The 20,418-nt window shown below is 56.5% G+C and overlaps 2 protein-coding genes across 2 annotated transcripts; one reads left to right on the top strand and one right to left on the bottom strand.

The window, feature by feature from the left end:
* Window positions 1-939: 939 nt before the first annotated feature.
* On the top strand, window positions 940-8,558 carry CYBA (cytochrome b-245 alpha chain). The gene is given in 7 exon segments (XM_077310169.1): window positions 940-1,135; window positions 3,793-3,862; window positions 4,829-4,903; window positions 5,568-5,602; window positions 5,605-5,650; window positions 6,568-6,649; window positions 7,989-8,558. Coding segments are annotated over 7 exon segments (558 nt in total). The 5' UTR covers window positions 940-1,077; the 3' UTR covers window positions 8,181-8,558.
* A 2,743-nt stretch (window positions 8,559-11,301) lies between these two features.
* Window positions 11,302-13,775, bottom strand: IL17C (interleukin 17C). The gene is made up of 3 exons (XM_077309863.1): window positions 13,698-13,775; window positions 11,859-12,175; window positions 11,302-11,551 (listed from the first exon to the last, which is right to left on the bottom strand). Exons 1-3 carry the CDS (start codon window positions 13,773-13,775, stop codon window positions 11,302-11,304), a joined length of 645 nt encoding a protein of 214 aa, XP_077165978.1.
* Window positions 13,776-20,418: the final 6,643 nt, after the last annotated feature.

Raw genomic sequence — 20,418 nt, 5'->3', positions numbered from 1 at the left:
CGCATGGGCCAGCCTGTCAACGAATGCAAGGATATCAGGCGGGGGGTTTTTGTCTCCCTCTTTGATTTGTCCCAATTTACACTGGCTTCTAATCTAGTGAGCCAACTTTGATTCCCCGCCCCTCTACATGCAGCCAGCTGGGTGTTCTGGCAGAGAAGTTCTCAGAGCTCTCTCAGCCTCCCCTCCCTCACAGGGTATGTGTTGCAGGGAGAGGAAGGGAAGGTGATTGGAAGCTGCCTGGAGACTCCTTTGGGCAGTAAAAAGCAGGGTATAAAGCCAACTCTCTTGCCCCTCCAAGGTGCTGTGCCTGGACCCAAAGCCGCCACCCCCCCCCCCCCCCAGTATTTTCAGTACCCTTGGCTCCTGTTTCTTTTTGTGACCTGGACTGTTGATAAGGGTGGGGGCATCTTGCGGGGGCAGAAACAGGAGGGTGACTAGCAGAGTCAGCGCTCTCTATGTTAAAAAGTGTATTATAAATTTACAAACTCCTACTCAAAGCTCCCAAGCAATGAATTTAGTCGACCTACATAATACCAATTTTTTCCAAAACAAAATAGTTCCGTCTCCGTACGATCCTTCCGTGGCGTTTGCCATCCCTGGTTCCCGCTTGCTTTTCAGCTCCGATGCAACCCCCCCCCCCCCGCCCGCTTTCGGCCTGGGGTCTTTCGAGGGCCGCTGGCCGGGAGGGGCGGCCTCCTGTGTGTCCCCCCCGATTTGGCGAGGCTTCCTTCTGGGAGGGCCGGTCGCTGCGCTCCCTCCCGCCCGAGGGTTGCCAGCTCTGGGCGGGGGAATGCCGGGAGACTTTGGGGGCTCTGGCGGAGTTGGGGGCGCCCCGGTCCCGCCTGGAGGCTGGCATCCCTGCGCCGCCGACCTCTTCCTCCTCCGGGGCCACCCCCGGCCGGGCCGCCCCCCGAGCGCCGCCCCTGCGAGGAGGAGCCGCTAGGCGGGCGGGCGGGCCCGGAAGGAAGGGACGGAGGAAGGGACGCAGCGGAGCGGCGAGCCCAGCCGAGCGCAGCCGGCCGCCGACCCCTGCCTGCCTGACTGCCCGCCTGCCTGCCGCTGCCTGCCCGCCTGGCGATGGGGCGCATCGAGTGGGCCATGTGGGCGAACGAGCAGGCGCTGGCCGCCGGGCTCAGTGAGTGCCGCGGGGGGGGGGGGGAGGGATCGCCGGTGGCCGCGGAGGGGAGGCTGCCTGCCCGGCTGGCTGGCTGGCTGGCTGGCTGGCTAAGAGGGCGGGGGAGTCGGGGGGACCGGGACCCCCCCCAAGAAGTAGAAGCCCCTCGCCGGGGAGAGGCTGCCGCCGGGTGCGGGGCGGGCGGTCCGTCGGGGCCAGCCGGGAGGGAGGGAGGGAGGGAGGCCGGGCGGGGCAGGGGGCCGCCCGTGGCCGGAGCAGGAAATGGAGCTTCGGCCGAGCGATGAAGGAAGTCCCGGAGCAGCGGGCGGGGGGAGGGGGGCTGGGGCTGCCCCTGCTGCCAACTTCCTGGCGCCTCCTGGGTCAGAGCGGGCTCCCCTCCCCCCATGCAGCCAGCCGGTGACCTGGGGCTCGTCACAATTCTCCTCGAGCTCTCCTCGCAGAGCAGCTCTCTTGGTACTCTCTTGGCCAAGCCGGGGCTCTGGCGTGGGGGGAGGGAGGGAGGGCGACGGCCAGCCGCTTGGACCCTCCTTCCCGCGCAGGGAAACCGGTTCTTCTTCTGCTACTGCTGCTGCTTCTGCCCCTCGAGGCGGGAGCGCTGCTCCATGGGGGCTCCCAAGGGCCACCTCCATTCTTCCTCCCCTGCGGGGGCTGAACCCACGGCCACAGCTGCTTCCTGCCTTTAGCCTGCTGTTTGCAGAGCGGCTTTCTGTGCACAGCTTTCCCCTCCCCAGTTTTCTCACAGCGACAGTCCTGTGAGGTAGGCAAGCCAAAAGTCTGCACCAGGGCCAAGGCCATGCAGCAGGCGTCCGTGACCAGAGTGGGATGCTCCTCTGCCCCTCGCTCCACAACCCCACACCTCTTCTCCCCCTTCAGCATCGCACGTGCCCAGAAGAACCTTTTCCTGCAGTGCTGGCACAGGCAGCAGGACGAACACGCGTGTGGGGCAGGAAGGTGCATGCGGAGTGAGCAGCGTCACATGGCTCAGGCGTGCAAGCAGGTTGCCTGCGCAGAGAATTGGCCACCTGCAAAGACCTTGTGACACAAAGGGGGACCCATCCACCGGGGGACCTGGAGCACCCTGGCGGGACTTCACAGCTCCAGCCCACCTACCTGGGTGGCTCCTGGAGGAACCAGAGTGCCAGACTGCAGGGGGCAGGGGGGGGATCCAGCGCACGCTGTGCTTGCAGGGTGAGCCTGGAGAAGGGAGAAGCCTTCCACGCATGGCAAAACGGACCGTGCCAGTCTAGGGAGGGGCATCTGGAACTGGCCCTTTCCCGCCTTGGGACTCATTCTGGTAGAGAAAAGTGGAGTCTAAGCCCCAGCTCTCCCCCCCCCCCCCCGCCTTAGCTGGGGTTAGCACATTCTAGCAAACAGAGGAACGAATTTAGGACGAGCCCTGCGGGATCCGACCAGCAACCTTTTTCTCCATTGGAGGCTCTTGGCAGTTGGCAAGCTGGTCGCGGAGAACAAAGCGTGCCTGAATTTGGTGCTCCAAAGTTTACTCTGGGTCTGCAAGATGAACAGGTCCCCGTTCCACATCATTGCACATTATTTCAGAAGTGGGACTTTGTGCAGAAAAGATGAGAGAAATCAGCAGGAGGCCACCGCCGCGTGGGTAGCAGAGGGCAGGTTTCACTTCTTGTTCCTCCTCCCCGTAAGCTGGCAAACTGTCTGGCAAAATGATTTGGTGGTTTCCAGCTTGCTGGTTGGGGGGGCCGGCATCTTTGAAGGAAACGAGATCGAAAGCTGGTCAGCCAGCCAAGAGGGCAAGATGGGAAGTTCCCTGTTTGCAGCTCCTTTCGGCCACAGACTACTGAGCAGTTCTCCGTTCCCAGCCCCCCCCCCCCCAGAAGCCTCCCTTATGAGGCTGTCGTAGCCACAACTGTGCCGATGGCCGTGCAAGGCTCAGATTGCGGTCGGCGGCCGTGCAAATACTTGCTGGCTTGCTGCTCAGATGCTGAAGGGGGAGGGGTTCTTGGCCGGCGCCCTTTGCAGGAGAGCTTGCTGGGGGCTTGGGGTGGACATAACAGGGGTCTTCACCATAGTGCCCACTGACCGCTGTCCTGCAAACTGAGGGTCTCAAAGTGGGTAGGGCTTTTGCCCAGCAAGGCTTCTGATTGGCCCCCACAGCAATTTGGGGCAGCCATTTGAGGGTTGTCCCCACCACTCCGTGCCAGAATGCCCAGGTGCCGTCAGGCTCAGAAAGGCTGGGGACCCCTGGTTTACAGCATCTGATTTATTTGCAAATATATACGGGCCTCCTTCAAGGCGGGAAATCTGCCCCCCCCCCAGTAACATTGGGGGCTCCAGCCCCCAATTTCCACCAGAATCTCTCCTTTTCTCTGCTGGTGTCAGAGGGCTGTGGCTCTTGCACCCCCCCCCCCCCAGGCAGAGAAAACCCACAAGGGCAGCCTGACCCTTTTGCATTTCCCCCGTATTAGGAAATAATGTTGGGTTTGGGTCGAGAGGTTTGAATGGTTATTGTAAGCCGCTTTGAAGCAAGGGGAGGGGGCAGCGATAAAGAATGGGACGGGATCTTGTTTGTGTCCAAGGAAAGAACAACCCAGCTGATGGATCCAGGCATTTTCATTGGGAAGGGAGAAAAGGCAAGCTGTGTGAGCACAACGTGACTCTTCTTTCTCTTGTGTCGCATGCAGTTCTCGTGACCGGAGGCATCGTGGCCGTGGCCGCCCAGTTCCAGGGCTGGAAGTTTGCAGCCTACGCAATGTATCCTCCTGTGCTGAGGTTCCCCTGAGGCTTCCTCCCCCCCCCCCCCCAAGACAAAAGTGGTGATTCTTGCTCGTCCTTTGAGGAGAACTTCAGGGCCAGGGCCCGTCTCTGGGTGTGGCAGAAATCTGCAGAATTGTCCCAGTCGTCCTTTTAACAGACAAAACCAAGCTTCTAGTCCTTTGGGCCACTTGGGAAGGTTGGAGCATTTCTTCGTGCAAAATAAATCATTGCTGTGGAATTCCAGGAGGCACTTTTGTGTATGTGACTGTTGTGCTTTGTGCACAGCTTTATTTTGGAGCGGCACCCTTGGGATTCTGGCAAGGCGTGGTTTGCATGCAGAGTGCTCAGGACCTGCCGGGTCTCTTATGCTTCGGAAACGTTGGAATCTGCAGGTGGCAGAGCAAATGACCTTGCTGAAGCCCAGCTGGCCTGCCTTTGAAGGGGGGGGGGTTGGGGGTCCCTCTGCAGCTCACCTTGAAAATGGGAAAGTGGAGAGGGGAGGGGCCTTCCTTGCAGCAAGGATGATGGCCAACTGGTCGTGTTTTGACTCTCCAAAACTCTGGGCTGGAATTGGTGATAAATAGGAATGTGACTCAGCCACACATGGGGTGACGGGGAAACCAGTTCCATATCTGTGGCGCCCTTTCGTTTAACTTTTTCCTGCAATGCCGCAATATAGGAAATGGTTGTGGTTCCCCCCGCCTCAATGTGCAGCTTGAACAACCCCTCCCACCGGCCTTATGTCTTAAGAGCAGCTCTGCCTTAATTACGTTGGTGGGTGTTTTGTCATGGCGTTTCCCCTTTTGGAAAAAGGAAGAAAAAAACCAAGAACCAAGGCCGCCCCCCCCCCCCCAGCTTTCAGGGCTGACCCGAGGTGGGATTCCCGGGCGCTCCCCAGGCCTCTGTGGGGGGGGGGGCTGCCCTGAGAAGAGATTTGTCCCTCCTTAACTGGCCTCCCTGAAGAGCAGCTGGCGTGTTCGTGTGCCTCTTGGAATATCCCCGCGGGAAGAGGAAAAGGGGCTCCACCATGGAGAGATAGTAAGTGTCCTTCTGGCGAGAGCCAGGATCAGGCCGGGGGCTGCAGCAGCCAGGGAGATTCGGCCCCCCAAGTTTCTCACCCCTCGAGTTGTGAGGACCGGCTGAGCAGGCTCACAGTGCCTGGTTGGAACCAAGGTGGGCTTCACAGCCAGATGGGCAAATGGCGGCCGAGTGGGTGTGCCCAGCCTGTGGGTGCCTTGCTTCTGGCCTGCAGACGCCTTCACAAGATGCCAGGATGCCAGGGCCGCCGGAGGGCAGGGCTGACTCGTGGTTATCTATCTCCCTTTTGTATGGTGTCATGGTTAAGAATAGAGGCCTCGAATCCTGGGATCCGTTTGAGTCTCCACTCCTCTTGCGCAAGCAAGCAGCCGGGTGACCTTGGGCCGGTCACAGTTCTATTAAAGCTGTTCTCATGGAACAGTTCTCTTAGAGCTCCCTCAGGAGGCACACACATTTGCATAATTTGTACCATGGCAACCCTGCTGTTCTGAGCTCAGGGCTATCCTGAAGTGGGTCGCTAGGAGAATGCAGAGTTCTTCAGTGGAGCTCTATGTGTCTGCTCTTTCTCTCTCTCTCTCTCTCTCTCTCTCTCTCTCTCTCTCTCTCTCTCTCTCTCTCTCTCTCTCTCTCTCTCTGCAAATGTTTTTATTCCCCTCCCTAACAGTGGCCAGAACTATTTGACAGCGGTGGTGAAGGTGTTTGACCCCTCACTAGGAATTATTACATCCGAGCCGTCCTGCACGCAGGGTAAGAGTGTCCCGTCCTTTTCAGGAAGATATTCACACGGTGCATCTCTGTTGTTCAGGTTTGGGCCAATAGGCTGGGTGTCCTTTGTACTGGGCGGTCTTTGTTTGTGCAGGATGCGGCCGGGCTTTCTTCAGGAATGTGACCTTTTGTACCTTGCCTTTCTCTCCAGTGGGGACCCAACGCAACGTAGGTCATCCATCCCTCAGAGGGCCCGAGGAGTCTTTTCTGCTGGCTGTCAGAAGCCTTTGCAAGTGGGAAGGAGGAGCTGCAGATAATCCTAAAATCTGCTCCGCCCCCACCTGCAGGCTCTGAACACCCCAGCCCATTAGTAGAGGGCCCAGTTGGGGGAGGGAGGGAGCTTCTCTCCCAAAAAGCCCTGGCCAATTTGCAAACAGACCACTGAGAAATAGTCTTCAGAACATCTAGTTTTCACTTGGGTCGCTGGACTGCTCTGCCCTAGAAGGGCCCCTGAGAGGCCAGCAAGATTTTGGGGGGTATGATTGTTTGAGAGTCTGTCTTGGACCTGAAGAAGGGAGCTCTCAAAGGTGCAACTGGGCTCAAATCTAGCTGTTTGTATGAAGTTGACTCTCTGCAGTAAATCGGAGGTACAGCTGCAGAAATCACCCCCAGAGGCAGGCAGATCACGGCAGAAGGGACAGGCAGCCTGAAGGATCTCCTGTTCTGGCCTTGGGGCTTCTGGACCATGTGCCATGCGCACCAGCCTGCTGCACCCGTGTCGGCCAGGGCACTGAGAAGTCCCTTAAGAGCGGCTGTGAGGGAGGTGGGCGCTTTGGGGCTCTGTGGGTCCCAGTGGTGCTGGAAATAGGGACCCCTCGAAAGCAAGGGGTGGGCCAGAAATGTGCCTGCCGCAGTTATGCCCACCCCTCCCCTCTCTCACGGCTCCTTCCTCCTTGCAGGTTGGCTGTCCCCGCAGGGTTCTTGCTGTCCACGATCCTGGGCACGGTATGCCTGGCCATAGCCAGTGGCATCTACTTGCTGGTAAGTGACCAGTGCCATCCCCGCTCCCCCCCCCCAGGGATGCCAAGCGATTAAGCAGTTTGCAATTGAGGGATCATTTGCTCTTTGGCAGGCAGAAGGAGCTGTCAGCTAGTTACCAGCAACGGTGGATTTGAGCAGAGCTTCTTCACTGCTGCTGAGATATTTGTTTTATTTTATTTATTTAAGAAGGAAATGGGAAAGCTGGGAAGAAAACTAAAAATCCAGTAGCTGTTAGAACTGGGGGGGGAGTGGGGGGCGGGCGGGGAGAACCATATATGCAAAGTAGAGACAAAATAAATACAACAAGAGCGATGTGTGATGTTATTACATAATGGGAAACGAGAAATGTGATGGAATTACGTAAGCGGGGCAGGCAGCTGGGGGGAGAGAGAGGCCCCTCTTTGGGATCGGCTTCCGGCTGTTGGAGAGTGCCGAGGCCTTGAGACGGCGTGATCGCTTATGCCCAGGGCTCCCTTCGTGCTTTCTTGGCGGAATCGGGGTGCCCCAAGTGGATCAGATGGCAATTCTGCGATCCTTCTGCCTTCTCTTCGCGGGGTTTGCTGCCTTCTCTTTGTGGGGTGTGTTGGCCGAATGGCCCCAGTTCCTGCAACCACAGCTGTGAGGGGTGTTGTGTGTGTGCGTATCTAGAGGAGGCTGATTCTTTCTCCTCTGCTTTTCCTGGGAGGTCACAAACTTCTTTGTTCCTGCTCTGCCAGAGACCCAGTTCTTCTGAGCGGCCAAGAGAGCCAAGGCATTATGATCCTTGTGCTCCCTCTGCTGGGGGGTCCTAATATTACATTTCGTTTTTAAAGATGAGTCCATTTCACACTGGTCCAAAAAGACTTCCGTTTTCTCCTTTTGTTATAAATGTCACTTGAACTTATTTAATGCTCTCCAATAGTAAGAGAGGTCTCCCATCCTCTCCTTTCCCCCCTTGACGACATCCAAGAAGAACATGCTGAGTTTTGTGATTGGAAAACAAGAGAGCCCCAGTCATTATAATATTAGTGTTAATAATATTTATTATATAATAATAATAATGATATGATGTTTATAAAATATCAATAAGGAATTTCTGAAGCTGGACTCAGCGTTCAGAACGTGGCAGATTTAAAAGCATCGTCGCCACACTAGCCCTGCGAGGTAGGCTGAGAGAGGACGAACCGCTGCCTTACCTGGTAGACTTCTAGGCAGGGTGGGGCTGCACCTGGGCCTCTTGGGTCCTAGCGGGACACCCTGACTCTCAGGCCACACGGATTTCCACATGTACGGTATTGGCAGGAAGAGGTGGACGGGCTGGATCAAACTGACCTTTGACTCCCTGGGGCTTCGCCGGCAGGCTGCCGTCCGTGGTGAAGAATGGAAGCCCATTGAACACACGACGTGGGAGCGGCCGGAAGTGGGGACCACCATCAAGCACCCCCCGACGGAGCCGCCGCCTCGGCCTCCCGCGGAAGCACGCAGGAAGCAAGCTGGCGAGGAGGCTGAGGGTCACGACAACGCCGCTGCCGTCATCATGCCTGCCGAGTGACGATCTTCACGCCGCTGCCCCCCTGAGGAAGCTCCCGGGGGCCCCTTTTGCTATGCTTCGGGGGGAGAAGAGGGGTGGCCCCGGGGCGGCTGGGCGGCCTCTCTCTCTCATGGGCACCCTTCTCTGCCGGCCTGTTGCTTTCCCACTTGCCCCGGCAGCCCCCCGTGCCCTGCGGCAGCCCCGTGCTTTTGCCGCGTGGCCTGGCAGTGGCCCTGCCGTGTGCCTCCGTGCCGGCAGGGGGAGGGGGTCGCGAAGCTCCCAGTCGAGAAGGGAGGGGAGGGGGCGCCTCTTGTCTGCCCTGGAGCGTTGTGGCCCCCCCGGCTGGGTTGGACTCCTGTGCGGTTGTTTGTGCGTTGGAATAAAATCGAGCAAAGAGCCTCCCTGGTTTTCTCTCCCTGGTTTTCTCTCCATTGCTTCTTCCCGCAGGGGGGATTGTGCCATTTAAAATATATATATAATTTTTATTTTGAAAAGAAAAAAATGGCACTACAAGGCAATAAAATGTTCCTGGCTCATGTTCTGACCTATCCTGGGACTGCCTCTTTTCTGGGGATCAGAAGAAGATGAGCTGGTTATTGATACCCTGCCTGTCACTACCCGAAGGAGTCCAAAAGCAACTTAGAATTGCCTTCCCTTCTTCTCCTGACTACGGACCCCCTGTGAGGTTGGTGGGGCTAAGCTATGGCCTAGAGCCGCTAATCTCCACGTGGGGCCCTGGGAGTCTCCCAGCTTTGCAACTGATCTCCAGGCCCAAAGCTGCCGATTGATGGCATCTGCCCCCCTTGAAGTCCCCCCCCCGCCTCAACCCTCACACCCTCCAGACTTCACCCCCAAATCTGCAGGAATCTGAACCCAGATCCCCAACAACTTGTGGTGTTTGGGTCGACTGCAGCTGGGTGGGGGAGGGTCTTGGAGCAGAGGGCCCCTGGAGTTCAGCCGCAGCCCCAGAAACACAAACGGATTCTTTCGTTAGAGAAATAAAAAAATTTATTTTATGCTTGTAAGAAAGTTCCACAGAGGAGAAAAACTTCTGTGGCCCAATTTGAGCCACGTGCATCTCCGTCACACGGCATGTTGTGCCACGCAATAAATAAGACAGTTGCATAAATAGTTTCATAATTTAAGCATCGTTATTTTAAGAATTTAAATAGAACAATCAACAATTCCATCGACAAATAAATAAATAGACGCAAACAAGGCACAGAATCCTCACTGCCCTGAAGGGCTTGGCCCTCTGTGCAGAAACGGCTCTGCTCTCCGGGGGACTCTTGTTCAGGCCGCTGGCCTGGAAGGACCTGCCCCCGGAGTCCCCTTTTGGGCAAGCGGCAGGGGAGGGGTGGGGGTGGGGGGGAGGGGGGGTGAAGTCGCTGGGCTCCCGAGGTCAATGAAATGGGTCAGGAAGGCCCACTCGACAGTTCGGTTGAGTTTCGAGAGCCGCCTTGAGCCTTTCGTGGGTGGGGATATAAATATCTTTAAATAAATAATAAATAAATACCTTGCTAAAACGAGAGCCGGACTTCGAGGGTGGCTGGGGGGAGGGGAAATGAATCATAGAATCATAGAGTTGGAAGGGGCCATACAGGCCATCTAGTCCAACCCCCTGCTCAACGCAGGATCAGCCCAAAGCATCCTAAAGCATCCAAGAATGGAAACATTCCATGCATGAATTCTGCCAGGGCTCCTTCTAGCATTGCCTCGTGGCTTGGATTTTGGGCCTTCCAAATACCGAAAGGGCACAGGGTTCTTTACAGGAAGCTGCCTTTGGCTGAATGGGACCCCTGGTCCTTGTGGACTCAGACTGGCAGCTGCTCTCTGGGTGTTGGGCAGAAAAAGGTCTTGCCTGGTCCTTGGCTGGGGATCGAACTGGGGACCTTCTGCAGGCCAAGCAGAGGCTAATCCTTATGGAACAAGGGGCCAGGATCCAAGAGTCCTTGGTGCAGCAGCACTGGGCAACGGACTCCGAGGGCTGGACTCTGCCTCTGGGGGGGCTCTCTTCTGCCCCCCCCCCCATTCTGGGGCAAGTTAGATGGGACGTTTGGAGCCAGCTGCACGCTGGCATCAGAACTCCTCCAGCCGATTGGACCGCACTGCATGGAGGTTGGATGTCATCTGCCTGCTGATGGGCAATCAAGCCCAGAGGGCAGAGACGGAGCAAGAGGAGTGGCCAGCTGGCACAGCGCTGAAGCCATTGCAGGCCCCCTCTGGCAAGAAGCATAACCTAAAGCCCTTGGAAATCTCTCCTCTGGGAATAAATAGTTTATAAATAAAACTCATAAATAAATACGTCGCATGCAAGACTCTGGGACCAGCTGAGCCCCACCCTCGGGGACTGGCTGACCGCTTCCCACAGCCTTGTCAGGGATGGTCCTGAGGGTGCCGAGCCCACCGTGAGAGAGCCCTCCAGAGGTCCCCTGAATGCTGGGCTGAGCAGAGGGGCGGGCAGGGCCCCCAGCAAGCGAGGGGACGGAGCCCCCCCTGGAAACGCTGGGTTTGGGGGAAAGGGCAGAGGAGGGAGGCCCCCCCACGTGAGCACGATCCAGTGCCAGAGCAGCAGCCGTGTAGTGCCCAGGATCAGGTCCTGCGAACACGTCTTCCAGCTTTGGCAGGTGGAGGGGCTCTCGGACCCAGGGAAAGGGAGGGGTCTTCCGAGACTCACCTCTTTTCAGAAATGTAGAGGGACAGGCAGGCCCATTTCTCACAGATTGCTTTGGAGAAATGGCCCCCGGGGCCACATTGGATAATGCGCTTTCAATGCACTTTAGAAGGAGATCATCCCGTTCCACACAGGAGAATCCGGCTGCCCCAGCCCCTGTGTGCAGAAGGGGCCTTGGAGCCCCCCGTCCCGAGAAAAGGAGTCGGGGGCTTTCGAGGAAAACTTGGAGCCGGGCTGGGGCAGGCACTCGCAGGGGCTCACAAGTGCTTTCCCGGCCCGTGGCGGTTGGCCACAGCTGCCAAGAGGAACCTGTGGCCCCCTTCAGACAGGCCCTTCTGCCCTTGGTAGGCCCTGTGGGGGCGTCCCGTGAAATGAACCAGAGCTGCAGGACAAATACAATAAGGGGTGGAGGAGGGGGGATCAGACGCTGTGGCTGCCGTGGCTCGGGGTGAAGAGGCCGTGGCCCCCTCAGCTGCTGGACTGGGGCAAGACGCAGGCGCAGGACACGGGCACCGAGATGTAGTCCACCTCCAGGGTGAAGCTTCTGGGCTGCGCATCTTCTGCACACGGCTTGCGGCGCAGCACCATCATCTCCTGGAAGACGAGCACCGAGTTGAGGGAGGAGGTTTCGTTGCCCGTCTTGACGTCGATGCAGCCCTTGCAGAGGCAGTACGCGAAGGCCAGCTTCCGCGGGTAGCGGTCCTCCTCTTCGTTGATTCTGTTGCGGGGGGGGGGGGGGGAAAGGCGGGTGAGCGGCGGGCGAGGTTCCCCACTGCCTTTTTTGGGGCCCTGAAGTTTCCCCTGAAGTTCTGCCCTGCTCACTTTCTAAAACTTTTGGTGGGTTCTGAATTCTAGGTGTGGCCAAACTGTGGCTCTCCAGATGTCCCTGGACTACAATTACCATGAGCCCCTGCCATGCTAGAGACCACCCCCCCTGGAGGCTGTAAGCAGCGCCACAGAGCCCCCCTGTCTGGCCCGCGTGTGGAGCCCCCCGCCCCCTCTCCCGTTGCTGCCCCTCTGCTTACTGGTGGCTCCAGGGCGCGATGGACCGCTCGTGGATGCTGCCCTGCTGCAGGTTCTGGAGCTGCAGAGCCGAGCAGTTGTACGGGTCATGATGCCTGCGCTGCCTGCGCCGCTTGGCGGGCTCCTTCTCCAGGTAGGGCACCAGCTGGATGGCGCTGTGACGGTCCCACCGCTTGGAGCGGCTGAGGAACTCGGTGGGCACGTGCTCCTCCGGCAGGTCGCTGGGGACGAAGCAGCGCTGGCGGTGAGCGTGGTGGTGCGGCCGCTTGGCCTCTGCCCAGCAGGCGAGGAGCAGGAAGGCGAGCAGGAGAAGGGACCTCTGGAGGGGGAGACAGAGAGGCCTGGCCGTGAGGGAAGGCGCCTGAAGAGCACGTCTGGGGGTCCGGGGGCCCAGAATCCATGCTCTGCCTCTGGAGGACCAAAGCAGCTTATACCGTTCTCCTGTCCTCCATTCTATCTGCACAGCAACCCTGTGGGGTAGGAGAGGCCGAGGTCCGGGGCTGGCCCAAGATTACCCAGCAGGAGGTTTGAACCTGGGTCGCCCAGCTTTCCGGTTTAAAATTCAACACAGAGACAGTTTCTGCCCTCGGGATGTTGTTTGGATCTGCATTTTTAAGAGGGTGGAGATTACAGCATCAAAACAGACCTTAAGTCCGACTTCTTAAGCTAACTTGAGGGGAAGGGGGAGACTGTCAGACTACGATCTGGGGGAGGCAGGTTCGAATCCCCTCAGCCACGGCATCTTGCAGGCCAGTCTTGGGCCAGTCACCCTAGCCTACCGCACAGGGTTGTTGTGAGGGGGAAATGAAGGAAGGGAGAACAAGGCTGTAACTTGTACAATAATCACTCCCTCTTTTTAAAAGAAGCAGGTGAAATGAATCGGTATCCAGAATATGAAATGTTATTTCCCGTTGGAGTTAAAGAAAAAGAAGACTTGAATGTCGGAGGGCAGATCCAGTTACAACGGATGGTAACAGCACATTCAAAGGGAAAACCGAGAGGCTGTCATCATTTTTCTTTCATGCCCCCATTTCCCCCTCAACAGAAACCCAAAGGGGCTTACGTCATTTGCCTCTCTTTCATTTTGCCCTCACAACAGCCCTGCGAGGTAGGTCAGGCCCACGATTTCAAGGCAAGAGGGGGAATCGAACGTCTCCCACACTGCAGTACCACCCCCACCCCACCCCCGCCACACTGGCTCTTGTAAGAGATACTTGACATTTTTAAAAAGAAGAGATATCGTTTTAAGGTTTTTCTTAGACAAGAGGCTGGTTCTGGCAGCAGGTGGATTTCAGAATCTCAGGGAAGTCTGAAAGAACCGCCCCCCCCCCCCAAATACCAAACTAGAGTGGCCAGCCCCAGTTCTTCCAGTTGGTTTGATGTGTTTATTTAGTCTGCATTTTTCCCTGGAACTCTCAAGTGTTTTCTGAATAGCCGATGATACTTAAAACTCTCCAGAACCACAGGTGATTTTCTCCAAAAAACTGAGATCAAAGCTGAAACAAATGCAACCACCCTCCTTGAGCCAAAAGGAAAGGCGGGCACCAATGTTATAGCATTACTAAACAAATGCAAGTGTGGGAGCTCCACGCTGTGCCCCCAAGCTCACCATCCCCTGAACACACACCATGCGACCTTCTTCTGAGCCAGACCAGGAGCCCCCCGAGCTGGGTGCTGCCCCCCCCCCCGCTGGCAGAGGCTCTCCCAGGGCAGAGATCCTTCCCCTGCAGATGCTTCCAGGGACTTGTTCTGCACCCAAAGCCAGGTGCTCCGTGGCTGAGTGACGCCCCCCCCCCCTGGAAACGCCGTGCCCAAAGCGGCCTGGGCCCCGCTGCACCTGCCTTGGGCATCCCGGCTGGCGGAATCCAGCGGCGCTTCCAGCGGGCGCCTGCAGGGGGCAGAGGCGGCCTCCTTACCATTCTGGCTGGGGCGGCTGTCAATCCGAGAGGAGGCCGGCGGGCTCTCCTGGTCCTGCTCTTGGGGGATGCTGGCCAGGTGTCAGGACAGGTGATCTGAAGCCAGCTTTGCACCTGTCTCCTTTTTATACCCAGAGGAGTTACACACCTGGAAACTCCAGCAACTGGTCCCTCCTCCCCTTTGGGGAAATAACTGAGTGTACTCACTTCCTCCTCCCTTCCCAGGCAGGGGCACCTGATTTTAATAACCTGGTTCTTTATTCTGCAATCCCTGTGCATTCATGGCATAGCTCTGCTCCGCCAGTGGCTAACAGCCCGGCTTGCTTTTGCTGAATGCCAGTGGATGCTTGACAGGCTCCTGGATCTCCTGCCATCTTTCTGCCCTGGTTGACTTTGGGGGTTCAGCCCAAGCAAACATGTTGCAGAGGGACATCTAGGGTGCCAAAGAGAAATTTCATTCATTCATTCATTCATTCATTCATTCATTCATTCATTCATTCATTCATTCATTCATTCATTCATTCATTCATTCATTCAGTTTATTTTCCGCCACTTCCGAGACCGGCTCGTGGCTGGTTACAAACATCCAGTATAACCCCCAGTAAAACCCCCATTAAAACAGACAACAAAATCACATTTAAAGCAGAACAACAATAGTAATGCCTCCACATCCCCACCTCTGGAGGGAGGGAAAGAAGATTACACAGACTAACTACTGCCTAATCTGGGGGGGGGGGGGCTACGCAACAATCTTCCTGCCTACGCACCGATCTCCCCCCCCCCCGCCCCCCCATAGCCCTGACTTCTTTTCCTGCCTGGAAGGGAACTGGCCCCAAATGCTGGTGCATCACTTTATTGCGCATTAAACGCACTCTGGATCGTATTTTAAGCCTGCAAGGAATGAACCTGTGGGTCTAATCTGCCACGAGAGAAAGGGCAGGGTCACCTTCCTTGATGGACGCACAGGGCAAAGGTGAGTGAGGGGGCCGGCCTTGCTGACAAGTGAGCCAGGTGTGATGCAAAAGGACCACTGGAATGGGAAGCCAGGCTTCACCTGAGTAGCCTCTGGCCCAGATCTTGGGGGTTATTTCTTTGCCTTTTAAGAACTGTCAGGCCAGGAATGTGCAGCTTCTCCCTGCTGGGTTACCACCTGGGGAAGGAGCTGCTGAGCCACTGGGGGGCCTCTCCTCCTCCCATCCATGCCACCCCCCCTCTAACCAGCCATCTGGGCCGGGGACCCTCACTGCCCTCCCTGGCAGGGGATTTCACTGTGCAATTATTTCACTTGCTTGCTTAATTACGGCATTTGTGACCTTCTGCCCTTGCAGGGCCACCCAAGCGGCTAACCGTTTAAAACATCTGTAAACTGAAAACGTTAATTGCTGCTACTTCAAGCACTCGGCCAAAGAGAAGCAGCATGAAAATAAACAGATAAAATCATATCTTGAAACCCTTAAAATCGGCTCCCGTTCCAAACATACCTCATTAAAAGCAGGGTTAAAATGCATACAGGATGTGAGTGAAAAAGGTGGGTTAGAAAGGAGAGATCGGCAAGTCTCCCTGGGGAGCGAATTCCAGAATGTTTAGGATTGCCCCAGGCCACTGATGGGATGGGGGGGGGGAGGTAGGGTTGCCAGATCCAGGTGGGAAACTCCTGGAGATCTGGGGATGGAGCCAGGGGAGGAGAAGGGCCACAGAATCCCCCCTCTCAAGTAGCCCTTGCCTCCAGGGGAACTGAGCTCTGTAGTCTGGAGATGGGCTGGAATTCCAGGGGATCCCCAGGCCCCACCTGGAGGCTGGCATCCCTCCATCCCCCTCCCAAGCAGCTCTTTCCTCCAGGGGAAGTGACCTGTGTAATCTGGAGATGGGCTGGAATTCCAGGGGATCCCCAGGGCCCCCCTGGAGGCTGGCATCCCTAACCCCTTGGTGCCCTCTCCTGAGTTGCTGCTCACCTAGTCTCAGGTACTCATGGTCAGCACCTTGAATTGTGCCCAGAAATATTTTGGGAGCCAGTGTAGATGGTCCAAGACTGAAGCGAAAGGATTCGTGTGACCGACTTCAGCATTCTGGCTGCAACGTCCAGGACCCACAGAAATTTCCAGACCCCTTTCCAGGGCAGCCCCATGTACAGTGCCCTCCAGTAGTCTAGCTAGATGCATCCAGGGCGTCCGTTGCAAAGGTCAGATCTTTTCTGCCCCCACCAGCCTGAGCAGCAGGCCTGGGTCCAAGAGCCACCCCAAACGACAGACCGGCTCTTTCAAAGGGAAAGCGCAACCCCATCCACGAGGCCTCCGGTCCCGGGCCAGACCTCCTGCCCACCAGCAGCACTTCCAGTTTATCAGGATTAAGCGTCACAACGTTCCTTAGCCCGCATCCATTTTGAAGCTGCCTCCAGGCACCGGTTCAGGGTTTCCACAGCCTTCCCAAAAGCACCTGTGAGCTCAAGGGAGAGCTGCGGGTCGCCTGCGTATTGGTGACAGCTCTGCCCAGATTCTCCAGGTGACCTCACCTAGTGGTCGCAGGTAGATGCCCCAGAGCAGAGAGGACAAGATGGGACCCCCAAGGCCAAGACCTGCATCCCATTCTCCTACCCCCTGCAAGGGCTCCCGGGAGGCTTCAGGGAGGCCCGGTGCTCTCCAGCCTGGCCTAGGCAGGGTTTTCTCCATGGGGAGGGCTGACTGGCGTGGGGTGGGGTGGGGTACAGGATTAAGGAAAGCACACCTGGGCCCTCTCTGTTGTAGCGGATGGCATTTAGCAGAAGAGCCGGGCTTCAAATCCTCAGCCGTCAGCCACAAAGATCTGCGGAGCACCCTTTTTTCTCAGCCTTCCCTACCCAACAGGGTTGTTGTTGTTGTGAACCTAACACAGGGAGGGAGGGGCCTTTTGCGCCAGTTTGAGCTTCTTAGAGAAAGGGCAGGCTGGACACAGAGTCTAGGGAATTTCTAACATGCAAATCACGTTTGTGCCGGCAAAGTGTCTTGAACGGACAGGCTGGAAGCCAGAGGCCGGGTCCGGGTGAACACAGAGGCGTTTGGGGAATGCGATTTCCGGTGGTGGCAGCTCCTGCGCAGGATGGCTGAAAGTGATGTCTTTGCTAGCAGGGGCAAGAATGGGAATTTTGGGATGGCAGCTTCCTGGGGCGACCGGCCTCCGGTCTCACATCAGGCGTGACACCACAGGCATGCCAGAGCAACAGCTCAAGGGGTTAATAACTCAGCAGCGGTGTCGAAATTAGGTGAAAAGTCAGCCCGGGTTGGAGAGGAACTTTTTAGGTCACCGGAGCCTCGGAAACCGGCCCTGCAAGCAAGCGTTGCTCTTCTGCGAGGAGGAGGAGGAGGAGGAGGAGGGGCACCTTGGTGTGTGTCACTCATTCACCCGCTCCCACCTGCCCAGCGCAGGGAAAGCCCCGCCACGCGGCCGGAGCGTCACAGCGCCCAATTCCGTTCCCCTGCAGGAGGAAGAAAAAGTTGCCAAACTCCAGAGCTCCTTAGAGTAGAAAACCCTGACTCAGGGACCGAGATTTCCTCCTGGAGGAATGCCGCTCTCTCTCTCTCTCTCTCTCTGGGCTCCTGCCAGAGGTGCCTACCTGCCAGGGCTGTTTTTAGTGCTGTGGATCCTGGAAGCTTTTTTCACGCTCTCAGCTCATCCCAGTTTCCTGCAAGGGATCCAGTTGTGCCTGCTGGGTTCTCTTCACCGACATTTTTTGATCCTCACACCAACCCTGTGAGGTAGGCTTAGCTGAGGGGGAGTGACCGGCCCAGCCTCGCCTGTGGACTGAGTTGCTGAGGGCAGATTCAGCGTGGGAACGCCCTCCTCCCTCAGGCCCGCCATGCAGTCCTTTATGGGGCCAGGCCAAAAGATGTCTAATCTTGCTCGAGACATATATGGGCTCCGTATTTTGATACCTGGCTGCACGATCTGATCCTGAGGTTTAAGCCAAGGGAACCTGAGGCTCTCTAGGAAGGGGATCTTACCACCTGCAGAGATCGTGCTATGATGAGATTCAAACCCAGTCCTGCCCCTTCTTTGAGCCTCTCTCCCACCCCCTCCCTAGCACCCAAAGGAGCCCAGGAGAGGGCAGGACTGGGTTTCCCCGTGCTTTCTGTGGTGCTTCAGGAAAATTTCCCTTTGCTTTGCTGAAGTCTTCCATTTAGTCAGCTGGCTGAGCCAAACAAAAGCTTGGGATATCCTTATTGGAGTTAAGAAAATGATGCCGCACGCTTTGCAAATTTATCTTTAAAATAGCAAAGCGTTGGTGCTGAATGGCTCAGAAAATGGCTACAGGGCCATCTGTTCAAATCTGCCACAAGCTCTCTCGGCACCCCAAGGAAAGCTGTTCTCTGAGCCGTATGCATCTCTCCCCTTGGTCTACCTCGCAGGGCTACTGTGAGCATCACAAGAAGATAATGCATACGATGTGCTTTGAACACCAAAACAGCTTGTAAATGCAAATAATTATTACAACCGATGATAGCCACAATGTGGCACTGTGGATTTGAAGCCTGCTTGTTTAAAATGGGATGTCTGGGCTCTGCCCTTGGGCACTGCCAGGGTTTTTGATCCTGGCAGGTCCTCCTTCAGAGATGTGGCATGCCACCCTTTAGCAAGGAAGGGGGAGCGATTTATCTCTCTTGTTTAAAAAAGCACTATGGCAGCCACTCCGATTTGAAGAAGAGTTGCAGACTGTGACAGAATAAATTAGAATCTGATCCTGTGTCTCTTCATTGAGGCTGCTGCTTGATTGCTTAGCGCTAATTGCCTGTTAATAAAGCAATCATGACGTTTCCTCACTTTCAGGATTAAGGAAGAGCCCTGGGACAACTTTGACCTCTGTAGTGGGAGGGGAGGGTTGTGAGGGGAGGCATTTTATGTACTGATGTCATTTAATTGTACACACGGACTTTTAACTCGAACTGTGGGTTCCGTGGCACGGATTAGGCTGAGACCTGCTCGGCCCAGCGTGCCTGCCCACCTCACAGGGTGGTTGTGAGAAAAATAGGAAGGGGGGAGTCATGTGCCAAGCTCTGTGGGGGAAGGGCAGGAGGGCACTCTGCAGGATACTTCGTCTCTGCACAGCAGAACGAATGAAAGTTGATGAGGAATAATTCCCGTAAATTCTACCTCGGTAGCACCCTGGGAAAGAGCTGCACGGAATCCAGTAAAGCACATTGGGCTGTTACACAGATGGGACATCCGGACGGCAGTCCAGGGCCAAATTTCCAGAGGTGGCTGGGTCAGTATCCTGGGGCTCTCATCAGCTACAATTCATTCCAAAAGGCCCTGCCAGCATGACATAATCGGTGAGAGCTTTGGACTAGGGGCTGGGAAACCCAGGTTCGAATCTCCACTCTGCCATGGAAGCTTCCTGGGTGACCTTCAGCCAGTGACACAACTCTGTGCCTCGCCTACCTCACAGGAGTGTTGTAAGGATGAAAGGGCGGAAGTCAGTGTAAACTGATTTGGGTCCCCATGGGGGAGAATGTGGGGGTGCAAACCCCATCTGGTCTGCCACCCACTCAGTCCACGACAAGGCTTGCTCACGGGAACTGAGCTGCTGCATTGGCTGGGCACCATCTCCTGGCCTTCCTCCCCCAGAAAGCCACCCAGAGCTGGCACACGGCATGACTTCTGGCACAGAGGCTGCCACGTGCTTTTTTGGCACATCACAGCTGGACGGGAAGTGGCTGTGGCAGCAAGCATCACAGGAGCCGGGGACCAATTGGGGCCTGAGCAAAGCCACACCCCTCTTCCTGGAGGGGCTGCCAGGTGATGTCACCCACTCCATCCCTCCTCTGCAGCACGAGCTCTCCACACCTCAAGCAAAAGCCAGAAGTCCCAAATTAGGCAAGACCAGGCAGGATCTGGCTGGGCAACACCTTTACCTGCAATGCCAGTTCCTGAGATCACATCCTTCCTGTGGTCCCAAGTCCCAAGGAAGCTGAGCTGCTGCTGCTGCTGATTTTAAAATGGTGGAGAGGAAGAGGCGATGCTTTTCCTTGCTGGCCTCTCACCCGAGCACTGGCCGGGGTTGACCCCGCTTAGCTTTCAAGATCTAATAAGATCAGGTGAGCCTGGAGCATCCAGGAAGTGGCAGACAAAAGATGACTGAAGGACTGCCTCGGCCACGCCCCCTTACTTGCAACCAATCAAATTATATCAGACACATTTGGACCACTTAAGATAAGCATATGGCGTGTATTTTTCCTGGAGGCAGAATGTTGGCCACCGGGTGCCTCTCCCCATCAGAGCAAGAAATAGTCCTTGTAGCCCTGGTTTCCTTCCGGTGAGAAAGAGCACCTGTAGATCACGCGTGCAACGATGCAGGCATTGGGCTTGGATCTGTTCCACTGGGAGCTGTGCCGCCTTCGTCTCCAGTGATGCAGGGCAAGGGAGGGCAGCAGTCCTCCTGGAATGCCCTTCAACAGGGAATCCGCATCTGCTGGGATCGATGCCCTGTCCCACCAAGAGAATCTCACCCCCAGGACTAATCTCCTTTTCTGAACAGAGGGAAGAGGCGTGAGAGTTTGTGTAACGTTTTCATCAGAAGAGCCGAAATTTGGTGCCTGCCTCCCTACCCACACCCTGTTTCTCCCTCCTCCCTTGAATTTCAACACTAATTTCGTGGGCACCCAAGACAGAGTTTAGG

The sequence above is a fragment of the Paroedura picta genome, chromosome 14, assembly GCF_049243985.1.
Source record: "Paroedura picta isolate Pp20150507F chromosome 14, Ppicta_v3.0, whole genome shotgun sequence".
NCBI lineage: Eukaryota > Metazoa > Chordata > Lepidosauria > Squamata > Gekkonidae > Paroedura > Paroedura picta.
This window is presented reverse-complemented; position numbering and strand designations above follow the sequence as displayed.